This window comes from Camelus dromedarius, chromosome 8, assembly GCF_036321535.1.
Source record: "Camelus dromedarius isolate mCamDro1 chromosome 8, mCamDro1.pat, whole genome shotgun sequence".
NCBI lineage: Eukaryota > Metazoa > Chordata > Mammalia > Artiodactyla > Camelidae > Camelus > Camelus dromedarius.
Window position 1 is genome coordinate 59,843,106 of NC_087443.1, and position 13,956 is coordinate 59,857,061.

Sequence of the window (13,956 nt, forward strand, 5' to 3'; positions counted from 1 at the left end):
TTCTTAAACCAGGAACGTGGTGCCACCTACTGGCAGTTGCTGTTAGCTACAGGCTCTGTGGCCGGTCCTGTTTTCTGGTAAAGGGAATAGGACCTGGGTGGGGGTAGCTATACTGTATTCCAGTACAGGGGTAATAACACACCACAGTGGGGAGCACACTGAGTAGGCACACTATTTCCTGCTTACAGATGAGAAAACAGGCTTAGAAATTGTAGCTGGGCAAGTTGTCCAGGGTCACAACTAGTAAGGGGCAGAAGCAGAAAAGAACAGAGCTTTCCCAACTGCAAAGTTAACCAGTCTGCCAGGGTTTGCCAAAGCTAGCAAGAGACTTTAGGTGTTAACTGGACAAGGCATTCAGTAAGGTGAATAGTGAGGACTCTTCCCCCTTCAGTTCTGATTCAATCCTGCTGGTTTTTTCAGTTTGATAGGACTCTAAACTTCTAATGGCTCTTTAACTGCAGCTCATTTCAGTTTTTAACAATGTTAGGTAGGCAATAGTATCAGTTATAAATTAATAACATTTTATTTTCATTGAATTACTTTGCAATTATCAAATTATCTTCCACTTTATAGTGAGCAACACTGATTTTCTTTTCTTTTTATTTTCCTTATTTAGTACATTGACATGAAGTTTCCTTTTAAAGTAAGGTTGTTTAGGTTTAAAAAAAAAGTGAGTCGGGGGGAGGGTATAGCTCAGTGCTAGAGTGTGCATTTAGCATGCATTGGGTCTTGGGTTCAATCCCCAGTACCTCCATTGAAGAAAAAAATTAAAATAAATATACCTAATCCCCCTCCCCAAAAAAGTGAATCAATTTTAGGGGAAAAATACAGGGAGGTAATGGTACAGGGAGGTAATGGTACAGGCGTACTACCGGTACGTCAAAAATCCTGACGAGTGTTACACATGACTCAGAAGTTTGGTAGACAGTGCACTGTGCCCACCCTCACTGACTTGCTCCATGATCTTGGGCAGTCTTGAAGATCCTTTCCTCATTTGTAGAAAATGAAAATGCTGAAGTAGGTGCTCATTCAGGTCACGTGGACTGTAAAATGTGGTGGTGTCTGGGTATTACAACTAAGGTATCTGCTGGGCCAGGCTGCTTAGTCTGAGGAGGTGGTAACAAGGAATCCAGGGTCTCACCCTTGCTTCTCCCACTTTGCTTCTCCCCCAAGAGTCTCCCCTTTTGCTTACTGCATTCCTTTTTTCTTTTTAAATCATCCTTGTTGAGATATAATTCACAGTTGTAAAACCATTACCCCAATGAACCCTAGAACATTTTCATCACCCTAAAAAAAACCCCATACCAGTCACTCCCCATTTCCCCCTAACCATCCCAGCCCTGGGCAACCACTAATCCGTTTATCTCCATGTATTTGCCTATTCAGGACATTCTGTATAAATGGAATCACGCAAGGCCTTTTGTGACTGGCTTCTTACACTTAGCACAATGTTTTTAAGGTTGATGTTGTGGTGTTTATCATTACTTCAGCCCTTTTTATTGCCAAATAATATTCCATTATGTGGATAAACCACGTTTTATTTATTCATTCATTAGTTGATGGACATTTGGGTTGTTTCTACCTTTGGGCTATTATGACTAATGTGGGTACATGTTTTCATTTCTTTCGGGTATTTACCTAGAAGTGAGATTTCTGGGTCACATGGTAACTCCATGTTTAATATTTTGTGGAATCACCTGTTTTCCAAAGCAGTTCCGTGTTTTACACCTCAGCAATACACAAGGGTTCCAGTTTTTCCACATCCTCACCAATACTTGTTATTTTCTGGAGGGGGTTTGTTTGTTTGTTTTTTACTTTTATCATAGCCATCCTAATGGATAGAAAATGGTTATTTCACTGTGGTTTTGATTTGCATTTCTTTTCATTTTCTTGAAGTACAACAGGTTTTAACTTTAATGAAGTCCAGTTTATCTACTCTTTTTTGCTTGTTCTTTTGGTGTCTAAGAACATTGCCTAATCCAAAGTGAGAAGATTTATGCTTATGTTTCTTCTAACAGTTTTATAGTTTTAACTATTATAGTTAGGCCTATGATACATTTTGAATTAAGTTTTATTTATGGTGTAAAGAAGGGATTTGACTTAATTCTTGATTTTTTTGTATGTAGATACTCATTTGTCCCATCACTATTTGCTGAAAAGAGTATTCTTTCCTGTATTGAACTGTCTTGGCTGCCTTGTTGAAAATTAATTGACCGTAAATTTGAGATTTTATTTCTGGACTCTAATTCTGTTACATTGATCAGATGTGTATTCTTATTGCCAGTACCACACTGTCTTGATAACTGTAGCTTTGTAGCAAGTTTTGAAAACAGGAAGATTAAGTCTTTCAACTTTGTTCATCTTTTTCAAGATTGTTTTGGCTGTTCTGGGTCCCTGCATTTTCATACGAATTTTAGGGCCAGCTTGTGAATTTCTACAAAAAAAGACATCTGGCATTTTGATAAGGATTGCATTGAATCTGTAGATCAACTTGGGGAATATTGCCATGTTAATAATATTAAGTCTCCTGATTTATGAACAATTTCCATTTGTGTAGGTTTTCTCTATTTTCTTTCAACAATTGTTTTATAGTTTTCAGAGTACAGGTTTTACATTTGTTTTGTTAAATTTGTTCTCAAGTATTGTATTTTTTCATTTTATTATGAATGGAAATATTTTCTTGATTTCATTTTCGGATTGTTCATTGCTAGTGTATAGAAATACAAGTAAATGAATATATTGCTCTTAACTCCATTATGGCTGATTAATTTTGTAGAGAAGTTAGAAACTACCACCATACCCATGCTTTCAATGCATTGTATAGTGTGACACGTATCTATCTTTTTTTATATAAAACTTTTAATAAACTATTTTGGAGCAAAAAAAAAACACACTTGTATTTCTATACAAGAGGTTTTTGTATATTGTTCTTGTACCCTGCAATCTTGCTGAACTTGCTTTCTCTCATCATTTTTTAGTGAATTCCTTGGGGTTTTCAGTGTACAAAATCATGTCATCTGCAAATAGAGATAGTTTTATTTCTTTTCCAATCTATCTACATTTCTGTTTCTTTTTCTTGCCTTTTTGCCTTGGTTAGAACCTCTAATACCATGTTGAATAGAAGTGGCAAAAGCGGACATCTCTGTCTTATTCCTGATCTTAGAGGGAAAAAATTCATTCTCTTACCATCAAGTATGATATTAGCAGTAGGTTTTTTGTAGATGTCCTTTAATAGGTTGAGGAATTTCCCATCTGTTCCTAGTTTGAGTGTTTTGTCATTAAAAAAAAAAAAGAATTGGTTTTTGCTCAGTGCTTTTTCTGTGTCGATTCAGATGATCATGTGATTTTTTAAAAAACCTTTATTCTATTGATGTAGTGTATTATATTGATTTTCATATGTTAAACCAACCTTACATTTCTGGGATAAATCCCACTTGGTCATTGTGTATAATCCTTTGTATACGTTGCTGTGTTCAGTTTGCTGGTATTTTGTTGAGGATTTTTGTGTCTATGCATAAGGGATATTGGTCTATGGCTTTCTTTTCTTGTAATGCTTTTGCTTAGTTTTGGTATCAGGGCTTAATAGAATGAATTGGGAAGTGTTACCTCTTTCATTTTTTGGAAAAGTTTGTGAAGAATTAGTATTAATTTTTCTCTAAATGTTTGGTGGACTTTATAGTGAAGCCACTTTTTATTGTGGAGAAAGCTTTTAATTACTAATTCAGTCTTTTTCCTTGTTGTATTATTTCTTACTTGTAGATCATACATGCTGCTTATAGGCACACACTTCTGTAAAAGGAGAGGGAATCTGGGAGAAGTGGGCCAAACAGGAGTCAGGAAGTTTGGGGGTTTATGGTTGGCTCTGCCTGGAGCTGTGCCTTACTTTGAATATTGATAAAAAGGGAAGAGACCTCAAGTATTGAGATTCCCAGCTCGTAAGTAATAGACCACAATGAACTACTATAGAATTTAAAGAATGAGGTAGCTATAGTATACAGAGCTATAGTAACCAAAACAGTATGGTATTGGCATAAAAACAGATACATAATTTAGTGGAACAGAGTAAAGAACCCAGAAATAAACCCACACATATGTGGTCAATTAACTTACATCAGAGGAGCGAAGAATATACAATGGAGACTGGGTAGTCTCTTTAACTAACGGTGTTAGAAAAGCTGGACAGCCACATGCAAAAAATGAAACTAGACTCCTTTCTTATACTATAAGCAAATAGCAACTTAAAATGGTTTAAAGACTTGAATATAAGACCTGAAACCATAAAGCTCCTAGAAGAAAACATAGGGGGTAAACTCCTTCACATTGGTCTTAGCAGTGATTTTTTTTTTAATTTGGCACCAGAAGTAAAGACAACAAAAGCAAGAATAAATAAGTGGGACCACATGAAACTAAAAAGCTTCTGCACAGCAAAGGAAACCATCAACAAAGTGAAAAGAGAACCTACTGAATGGGAGCAAATATTTGCAAATCATATATCTGATAAGAGATTACTAGCCAATATATATAAAGAACTCATACAACTCAATAGCCAAAAAAAAAAACAAAACAAAACCCCAAAACTATCTGATTTTAAATGAGCAGAGGAACTGAATAAACAGTTTTTCAAAGAAGACATACAAATGGTCAACAAGTACGTGAAAAAGTGCTCAACATCACTAATCAGAGAAATGCAAATCAAAACCACAATGAGATATCACCTCACACCGGTTAAAACGGCTGTCATCAAAAAGACAAGGGAAAACAAGTGTTGGTGGCTATGTGGGAAAAAAGGAACCCTTGTGCACTGTTGGTAGGAATGTAAATTGATTCAGCTATTTGGAAAACAGTATAGAGATTCCTCAAAAAATGAAATACAGAAATTACTCTATGATCTAGCAGTTCCACTTCTGGGTATTTACCTGAAGAAAACAAAAACACTAATTTTAAGAGATACATGCACTTCTGTGTTGCCTGCAGCATGATTTACAGTAGCCAAGATGTGGAAACAACTTAAGTGTCCACTGGTGGATGAATGGATAAAGAATGTGGTATAATCCACAAATGATAAATGCTGGAGAGGATGTAGAGAAAAGGGAACCCTCCTCCACTGTTGATGAGATGTAGTTTGGTGCAGCCATTATGGAAAACAGTATGGAGTTTCCTGAAAAAAACTAAAAATAGACTTACCATATGATCCAGCAATCCCATCCTGGGCATTTATCCGGAGGGAACTCTTAATTCAAAAAGATACATGCACCCCAATGTTCATAGCGACACTGTTTACCATAGCCAAGACATAGAAACAACCAGACAGATGACTGGATAAAGAAGATGTGGTGTATAAATACAATGGAATGCTACTCGGCCATAAAAAAGAATGGAATCTTGCTATTTGCCACATGGATGGGCCTTGTGAGGGCATTATGCTAAGTGATAAAGACAAGTACCATATGATTTCGCTTATATGTAGAATCTAAAAAAAATGCAAAACAAACAAACAAAACAAAACAAAACAACAACCAAGTTCATAGATAAAGAGAACAGACTGGTTGTTTCCAGAGGGGAAAGAAGGGGGTGGTGGGTGAAATGGGTGAAGGAGGTCAAAAGGTACAAACTTCCAGGTATAAGTAAGTTCTGGAGAGGTAGTGTACAGCAGGGTGACTATGGTCAACAATACTGTGTTATATATGAAAGTTGCTAAGAGAGTAGATCCTAAAAGTTCTCATCACAAGAAAAAAAAATTGTGATGATGTGAAATGATGGACTTATTGTGGTAATAATTAAACAATATATCAAATCATTATGTTGTACACCTTAGACAAAGTGTTATATGTCAAATATATCTCAATAAAATTAGTGGGGGAAAAGGAATGAGGTAGCTTTCTATGTGTTGATATGAAATGATCTCCAGAATACATAACTTTAAGTGAAATGTGCAAAATGGTGTGAAGGGGAAAAAATGGAGAGGACCTATAGATGTATATAGGCTGGTCAATACAGAGGACGTGCAAGGACACCCAAGACGAGAGTCAGGGGTGGTGGGAGACTTCATAGCATCTGGGTGTTTTCCCTTATGGTTGTACTACCTCAGCCAGATTTCTTTAAGGCAGTGGGCCAGTGTGAAGGGCAACAGTGCGACGAGGAGGTGGCTGTGTTTGCACGTTTCTCTTGGGCAGCCGAGGCCCCATGCCTGTGTCATGGAAACAGCTGCCCCTCCAGGCTGTCCATCTCTGCTGAGGTGTGTGAGGCACGATCACACCTCCATCACTGAGGAACTATTCCCTGAATCTGTCTAACCTGTGGGAAACCAGAGACAGCTCTCAGAGGCCCTCCAAGGCTGGGGCTTCCTTTTCGAGCACCGTTCCAGCTGCACAGAAATCCTGGGATGTTTTTCCAAGGTGAAGGGCCTTCACTGCCCTCCAGCCTCCCTGTGGACTTCTGCCCAGGTGGCCCCACAGTAAAGCTCTTTATTCTTTCCTGGCAGACCTGATCATGGCTGCTTCCACCCCTCAAATAAGTGAAGGTGCTGGGAAAGTGAAGGTGCCAGATGTCTTTGGACCTGCCAGGCCAAGTGAGCAGCCGCACTGGCAGCCTGTCATTTTCCACTGGAGGCTGGCAAGATTGGCGAGCAGGAACGTGTTTGGTTTTGGGGAAATAGCCATACTCTTTTCTCCCATCTGAGTGGATGCTTCCCCTCCCTTCACCGGGACCACCTTGGAAGACTGGGGAGCCTCCTAGCCTGGGCTTCTCAGACCCCAGGTCAGGCTCCAGGCCTGGCTGCAGGGCCTCAAACACTGAGAATCCTCATGTCTCTCCCACAGAGAACACCTTCTGCAGCGGGGACCACGTGTCTTGGCACAGCCCTTTGGATAACAGTGAGTCGAGAATTCAGCACATGCTGTTGACAGAGGACCCGCAGATGCAGCCCGTGCAGACACCCTTTGGGGTGGTTACCTTCCTCCAGGTGAGGCACAGGATGGACATGGGCTCGAGTCTTCCCTGGGTAGGGGAGTGAAGAAATGGGATTTCCTTGATTCTTCTCCCATTTTCTACTCCCTCTGATGGTTGTCAGGTAGATTCGGATGGTCTGATTTAACCTGCTGAGCTGGGAGAAGGGGGCAGAGGAAGGGACCATTTGGGTAGGAGAGAATGGCTATAGCTGAGGGGGTAACAGGGAGGGTATTTCTGTGAACTAGTAAGATCCAGACAGCTAGAGACACAGGACCTCCCCCTAGGAAGGCAGCTTTGGGCTGGACCTGCCCTTTATTGAGAAGGGGTGTGTATCTACTCCTGCTGCAGCTGGGCTGGCTTGTGATCATGGTGGGGTCTCTGTGAAGTTTCAGTTGTTTCCTTTGAGATTTACACAGAAGCTCAGGCCCTGTTAAGGGAGGGAGGGAGCTTCTCTGCAAGCTGCTGTGGCCCTTTGGTCATCGTTCCAAGCTTGAAGGGTCTCAAGATCTCCTCTGTTGACATTCCCCATAATACTAGACTGGGCAGGAGCATCTCCCTGGACCTCCCCTGCTTCCAGAGACGTGGGCTGGGGACCCATCCTGAGGTGGCAGGGCCCTGATTTTGTCTTCTGCAGATAGGGCTAGGTTTTGCATCACCCCGATACCTGAGCTGTCACTACAGGGCAAGTGTCAGACCTCAGTGCCCTGTCTGTGGACCCATCTAACTCCTAGCCAGGCAGCTTTGCCCTCCTAAGGGAACCATTCCATTTTTAACACATCAGCCCCTAAGCACAGATCCTGCCTGTGGTTCCCCCAGCTTGAGGTAACACAGAGAGCCTGGGTGGCTGATCTTCCAGATGGGTAGGAGGAATGGCCATTAACGCACAATGGCTTCTTGTCCCCGGATCTCAGATTGTTGGTGTCTGCACCGAGGAGCTCCACGCAGCACAGCAGTGGAATGGGCAAGGCATCCTGGAGCTGCTGCGGACGGTACCTGTGTGAGTGCACCCCTGTGCCCTGAGGTGGGGGCCTGGCTTCCCGGGCCTGGGGTTGGGAACCCCTCATTCCCCCTTGCGGGCTCCCCTTATAGTGCTGCTTAGGCTCTGGGTTTTCACATCAGGGCTTCCTGATCACTCTCCCTGATGGTCCCTGGCCACTAACTATTCCCCTGTGTCCTGGGCCTGGGGCAGCAAACAGGCGGTAGACCCAGCCCATCAGCCCAGACCCTCAGTTACCATCCTGTCCCCTTTCCTTGTCCACAGCGCTGGCGGCCCCTGGCTGATAACTGACATGCGACGGGGAGAGACCATATTTGAGATCGATCCACACCTGCAAGTATGTCCTGAGTGAGGAAAACCTTTCTAGCACCCTATGCCTAGGGCTCTTCCAAGTAATACTGGCTTTCATCCTGAGAAAATGGAGGAGCTTTATTTGTGAGTGAGTAGAAATATGGCATGATTTGGAACTTGTCTCCCGAGTTCTGCAGAGTGCATAAGGGAGCAGAGATTTCAGCCCAGGAAAACTTGTCTCAGACACATGTATTTTTGCATTTTAAAAGTATTAATCTTATTGTATGCAAATTATGCATCAATAAACCTGTCTTAAAAATCTGATCACCAGGACAAAAGAAAATCAGTTTAGTGGATATTGCTTGCCCAGTCCTTATCCTCCCACATTCCCCTTCTTAGAAGAACACAGACTTTCTTTCAGAGAGCCACCTCACTGCAACCTCTACCCTGTAACAGACAGTAGAACAGGTGATATTAACCACACAGCCCAGCTGCAGAGGGGAGCACTGATGGTCTAATGGTCCCATCCCCTTTTAGATACATTTTTCATCTTGGGCAGTTAGACACCGAGCTCCTCCCCTGGTAGGTTGGCATCCCTTGATGTGTAAAAAGAAGTCTTTCTACACACAGGCCTACAGTTCCCACTCACCGTGGCCCACCTGTACAGAGTTTCAGTGTCGTCTTTGAGTTTTTTAGAAGCAGCACTCTTTTTTGCATGCAGGTGAAGTCTGAAAGCCACATAGAGCACAACTTTCTTTCTCACGGGCTGCTCATGAAGTAGAAACAGCAGATAGCTAATAATGTGCCCGGCACATGCCTGCCTCCTTCTCCTTTGCCCCAACCCACTCTCTGAACCTTTGCAGGTCATTGCCATCTCTGAACCTGTTATGCCTCTAAAAATCTTTTCCACAGGCAGCTGCCAGAAGTTACGTGTCCTTTAGGTAGGGCAGGAGGTGGCAGGGAGGTCGCAGGTGGACATGTAGCCAGCAGTCCCTGGGTTCTTTACTGCAGACCTGGGAGTTCTTGGGCAGAAACCCTACTTATTCACAGATGATGCTCCTCTATCTTCCCAGTGCCTTTAACACTGAAGCTTTCAAATTGCTGCCAGGATCCTCTGTTATCTCTACTTTAAATGTGGTTTCCTCGTTGCTTCTGCTTATGCAAGAACCAGGAACCATGAAGGCTGTGTTTTCCTAAGCCCTTGTTCTGTATCCACACTGGGATCCAGCACCGTGGGCTGTTGCTTGGCCCCTGTCCTAAGTGCTAAAAAAGAACTTGATCCTTTGAGCTAGTAGGGTAAGCAGCCCGTCCTTTCTCTGCATGCCAAGAACTATTCTCCCTAGTCTTCAAGCTCTCCTGAGACCAGCCAGCAGGACCCAGAACACCTAGTGGTCTTTAAAAGCAAGTAGGTGCACTTGGTGAGAAAGTCCAGCTTCCTTTCCTGGTGGCTCTGTGCACCCAGTGGAAACTCCTCTGTGCTTGCTTGTGTCTTTCTGGGGCCTGCTTGCTGGCAGTTCATTTTAGATCTGCTCCTCGTCCTCTGCTCCAAGCTTTACCACTAGACAGCTGTGTACATGAACAAATCCCTGAACTCCTCCACATCTTCATCCTTTCTTGCTTAGTGTAAAGTAAGTGGGCTGAACTAGTTGAGCCAAGAGGTGTCCTCAGCTGCTTGCTTGGGTGAAGGGTCTCAGGGCGGCCAGAGCGCAGCCCCTCCCAAGGGGGAGAGGAAAGAGCGCAGACTCCATCCTGAGCAAGCCAGAGCACAGCCCCTCCCAAGAGCACAGAGAGCTGCTTCCCATCATCAGCCTCCTCTTGCCTCTGCTGAGAACCCCAAGCTTTGCCCAGGCTGATGGTAGCACTGGAAAAGAGGAGGGTGTGATGGGAAGAAGGCATCAGGCCAGGGCCACCTGCTGACTGGTCTCAAGAAATAAGGACACTATGTAGGCTTCCCTTGTGCTTCCCGAAACAGGCTCCGAGGCTGAGCAGCAGGCTACTTTAGAGCTTTTGGAGTCACGGGGAGAAGGTCCGGCAGATGGGGAGGTGCAGACTCTTATTGAGGTGCTCACTCAGGAGCTTTATTTGGCCCACATGACTTTTTATGAACAAGGTTGCGGAAGCCTCCCAGATGACCTTTAATCCAAAGCACAACGTCACAACTAGGTTTTACCAGAAATCCCAGGGTGTTTGTTTCCAGCTCTTCCTTGAGGCCATTTGGAGTGTTTGGACTCAGCAATACCAAGGCTGTGCAAAGGCAGAGCCTCTGGTGGAGTCTGCAAGTGGTCATTGCCCTCCAGACCCCAATTTCTGTCTAAGAAGTGGAAAAGAATCTCCATCCAGAATCCTTGGCGAAACAAGTTGGCAGTGCAACGAGGGGAAGTCCTGCCCCTCTGCTCTCTGGGGCTCTTCACTGCGTGACCACACCCTCTGCTGTTAGAAGAGGAAACTGCAAGTGTGGAGACTGAGAAATGGGGCCGAGCCCCAGCCTGTCTGGCCGGCCAGACTTCCACCCTGGCCTCTGTAGCAGCAACTGGAACTGGAGGAGTTCTACCAGGGTGATCAGTGAGGAGAGGAGGGACTGTGCCTTTCTTCAGGGAAGTAGTTCCTGGCTCTGCCACATCAGCTCCATGGGCCAGCACAGGGTAGGCAGAGTCGGGGCTCTGAAACAGGTGTGGTCAGTTTACTGGAAAGCTGGTAACAGAGGAGAAGCTTCCCTTGGGATTTTCATTCTTCCTGGTTTCCCCTAATTCCTGGTTCTCCTGGGGGAGCCCAGTGCTGGCAGAGACCATCAAGCATTAGTAACCGGAACAGAGAAAGGTCAGATATCCTACTCTTCCAGCATCTGTCCCGTGCTTAGCTCTCGCAAGGGCTAAGCAAATACTGGAAAGGTGGTGGTGACCTTGGGCCACCAGTTCTCTGAAGGAACTCTGGCTCTTTGGTTCTTTCCAAGCAGGAGAGGGTTGACAAAGGCATTGAGACAGACGGCTCCAACCTGAGTGGTGTCAGTGCCAAGTGTGCCTGGGATGATCTGAGCCGGCCCCCCGAGGACGACGAGGACAGCCGGAGCATCTGCATCGGCACGCAGCCCCGGCGGCTTTCTGGCAAAGGTAGGAACCATCACCCTCCCTTTCCCCAGGCTGGCTTTCAGACTCTCTAGGATGGATCGGTAACAAAAACAGCCCAGTCAATAGTGTATTTCCTGGCAGGATTTAAACAGCAAGTGAAGTCTTTCCGCAGGGTAGCATCAAGGGAGCTTTACGGATCCATTTCTCCTGTGTTTCCTGTGTGTGTTTCAAATGCACCACCAGCAGTGACCATTGTGTTTCAGATTTGCCGCTTGCAATCTGAGGTCATGGAGGTGAGTGGAAGTCCTAGAACAGTTACAGGAAAAGGCTGTAGTCCACCCAAGTGCAAGAGAACAAGCATTGGCCACCCACAGAATTGACACAGGGCCCAGCTCTAGCCTGAAAGCCATGCCAGACCCAAGGATCACTCTGGCCTTGGGCCTTCCCAGGCCTGAGATGCAAGAGGCCTAAGGGTGAGGCCAGTGTGCAGACTTCCCCGCCCTACTGTTCTGCAGATACAGCAGCATGGACTGGGCACCCTTACATTGCATTCTGGGGAGGGGGCTGTGGGGAAGGATCTCTCCTGTTGGGAGCTCGTTGTGCTGGTCTTGGCTATAGAAACAGCCGTGGTTTTTAAAAAAGGGCATTGCTATTTACATATACATGTGTCTACAGCTGCTCTTTCTACTTCCTTTCTCTGTTCCTCCACGTTTTCTTACCTTTTGAAGAATAAGAAACCTAGAATCATAAATAAAATACCTACACATGTGATTGCACTTATAAAAGGTTTTCTTTTTCCATAAAGAACAACTTAAACCCCTAGTGCAAATATCTGACCCCTTTCTTTCCTTCCTGCTTGTTCTAATGGTGTGACAAGACTGTGGGAGGTTTTGAGAGAGTGTACAATTGTTAAAATTATTCAGTTCCTTTTGACAAAGTAGGTAATTTAAGAAAGGATTCATAGTCTTGCCCAAAATTTCAACCATTATTGGCTATGTTTTACAAATTATAAAAGTAATCCATGCCACTATAGCAAATCAGCTAGAAAAGTTAATAATCACTTCCATCATCTACTCTAAGCCCAGCCTTTTTGGTATGTGTTTGTATATGTAGTGGAGTAAATCTTAGACCAGAATCTCAATATAGGGGGCCAGACTAGTAAGCTTCACCCCAAAGACCAGCAAAGCACCTTGCAAAGAAATAACCCCATCAAGGGATGCCTTTCTCACCTTCTGGCCCTTGGCAGACCCGTGCAGAGGCAGAGTTCCCTGGGATAGACCAAGGTGGGGAGATGACTCAGCCTACCACTGACCCAGCCCAAGGGGAAGGGGTGGCAGAGCCAGACACCAACTGACCACCCAGAACCCAGGAACTTGTGTAAGAGACACCTGCTCATTTGTGGCAGAGCACTTACAGTCCTCACTGGCACCCATTAGGTGGGCAGAATCCCTGGGTGGTCTTGGGCAGTGGCCTTGTCAGCCACTAACTGGAGCCATGTTAAGGGTAAGCCTAGGACCTGGGACACAGGAAGGGAGAGGATGGTGAAGGAGAGCCCTGTCTCGGAGGGTGCCCTTCTGAGGTCCAGAGGCCTCTCCCTTGTCTTCTACAAGAATGGTGCTCTTGAGGCTGGAAGTTTCTGAAGTGCATGGTGCCTCATCTGCCCTGTGTCCTCAGGCTGCACTAACTCAGATCACAAGGCTGATGCCTAGAGTGACTTTAGGACCAGCCTTTGCAGGAGCCTTTCCCCAGCACATCTGCAGAGCCAGGCTCCGAGGACAGGGCTAGGGGATGCTGAGAGCCCAGAGGGCCATCAGATAACTTAGTGGTATCATTGCAGACACGGAGCAGATCCGGGAAACCCTGAGGAGAGGACTTGAGATCAACAGCAAACCTGTCCTTCCTCCAATCAACTCTCAGCGGCAGAATGGCCTCACCCACGACCGGGCCCCGTAAGTTCCCCACCCACAGAGGGGGTTAGTGCAGCTTCCTGACAGCAATGTCCCAGGACTGGGACAAGGGGGCAGTTTTGTCCCCATGGCTTGCATGAGCGAGAACAATGCACAGAGCCCTTGCTGGATGGACTCAGGGTCTCTGGGGTACACGGATCTGTGGGTCATAAGGGACTTAAGAGGGGGCCCAGCAGACCAGAAATATAAACATCAGTAAATATTTACATGGGCTGTGTGACCAGATGGGAGGCCAAATTGGGGCAAAATCTGACTGGGGCCTCCCAGCCTTGTGGGAGCCCATTGTGCTGAGCACGATTCCCCTCCTTATCTCAGCCTCGGCCAGAGTTGCCCTTCCTTCCTTCCTGGAGCCTGGTCTCCGGCTGATAGCCACAACCCCAGGGGCCTCCCTGTCTGGCCAGCCCTGTACTGGACGCCTGCTGCTGAGGCCCTTCTTCCTGCCTCCCTTCCATGGGGCCCAGGGAAGGGAAGGGAAGTCCTTTGCAGGCCTCCGCTGTCTGTCCAAGAGACCCGGTAGCCCTTGGGATAGATTGTGGCCACCCCAGTGGTCAGATCCACTTCTTGCTGACCTCTCTTCCTCTGATAGGGAACAAATGGTGGGCAGAGTTAGAGCTGGGCACCCGGCTCTGCCTCTAGTCCCAGGGCAATTCTAGGGAATAGCTGCTGGCAGGGGATAGCTGGGAGCTGG

General features: G+C 45.5%; 1 protein-coding gene across 6 annotated transcripts in view; it reads left to right on the plus strand.

Annotated features, from left to right (window-relative positions):
- Positions 1-13,956, plus strand: part of SUFU (SUFU negative regulator of hedgehog signaling) — a 99,927-nt gene that overhangs the window by 57,998 nt on the left and 27,973 nt on the right. For 4 of the 6 annotated variants that reach the window (XR_010381979.1, XR_010381980.1, XM_064488369.1 and 1 more), the window contains exons 4-8: positions 6,819-6,961; positions 7,860-7,945; positions 8,210-8,282; positions 11,187-11,343; positions 13,139-13,250. Coding sequence is in view for 4 of the 6 variants with exons in the window: in XM_064488369.1 (XP_064344439.1) it covers positions 6,819-6,961; positions 7,860-7,945; positions 8,210-8,282; positions 11,187-11,343; positions 13,139-13,250 (571 nt within the window). In the remaining 2 variants the exon portion in view is untranslated. The remainder of the gene's footprint in view (positions 1-6,818; positions 6,962-7,859; positions 7,946-8,209; positions 8,283-11,186; positions 11,344-13,138; positions 13,251-13,956) is intronic. The other 2 variants (XM_064488370.1, XM_031461661.2) reach the window with 1 other exon arrangement.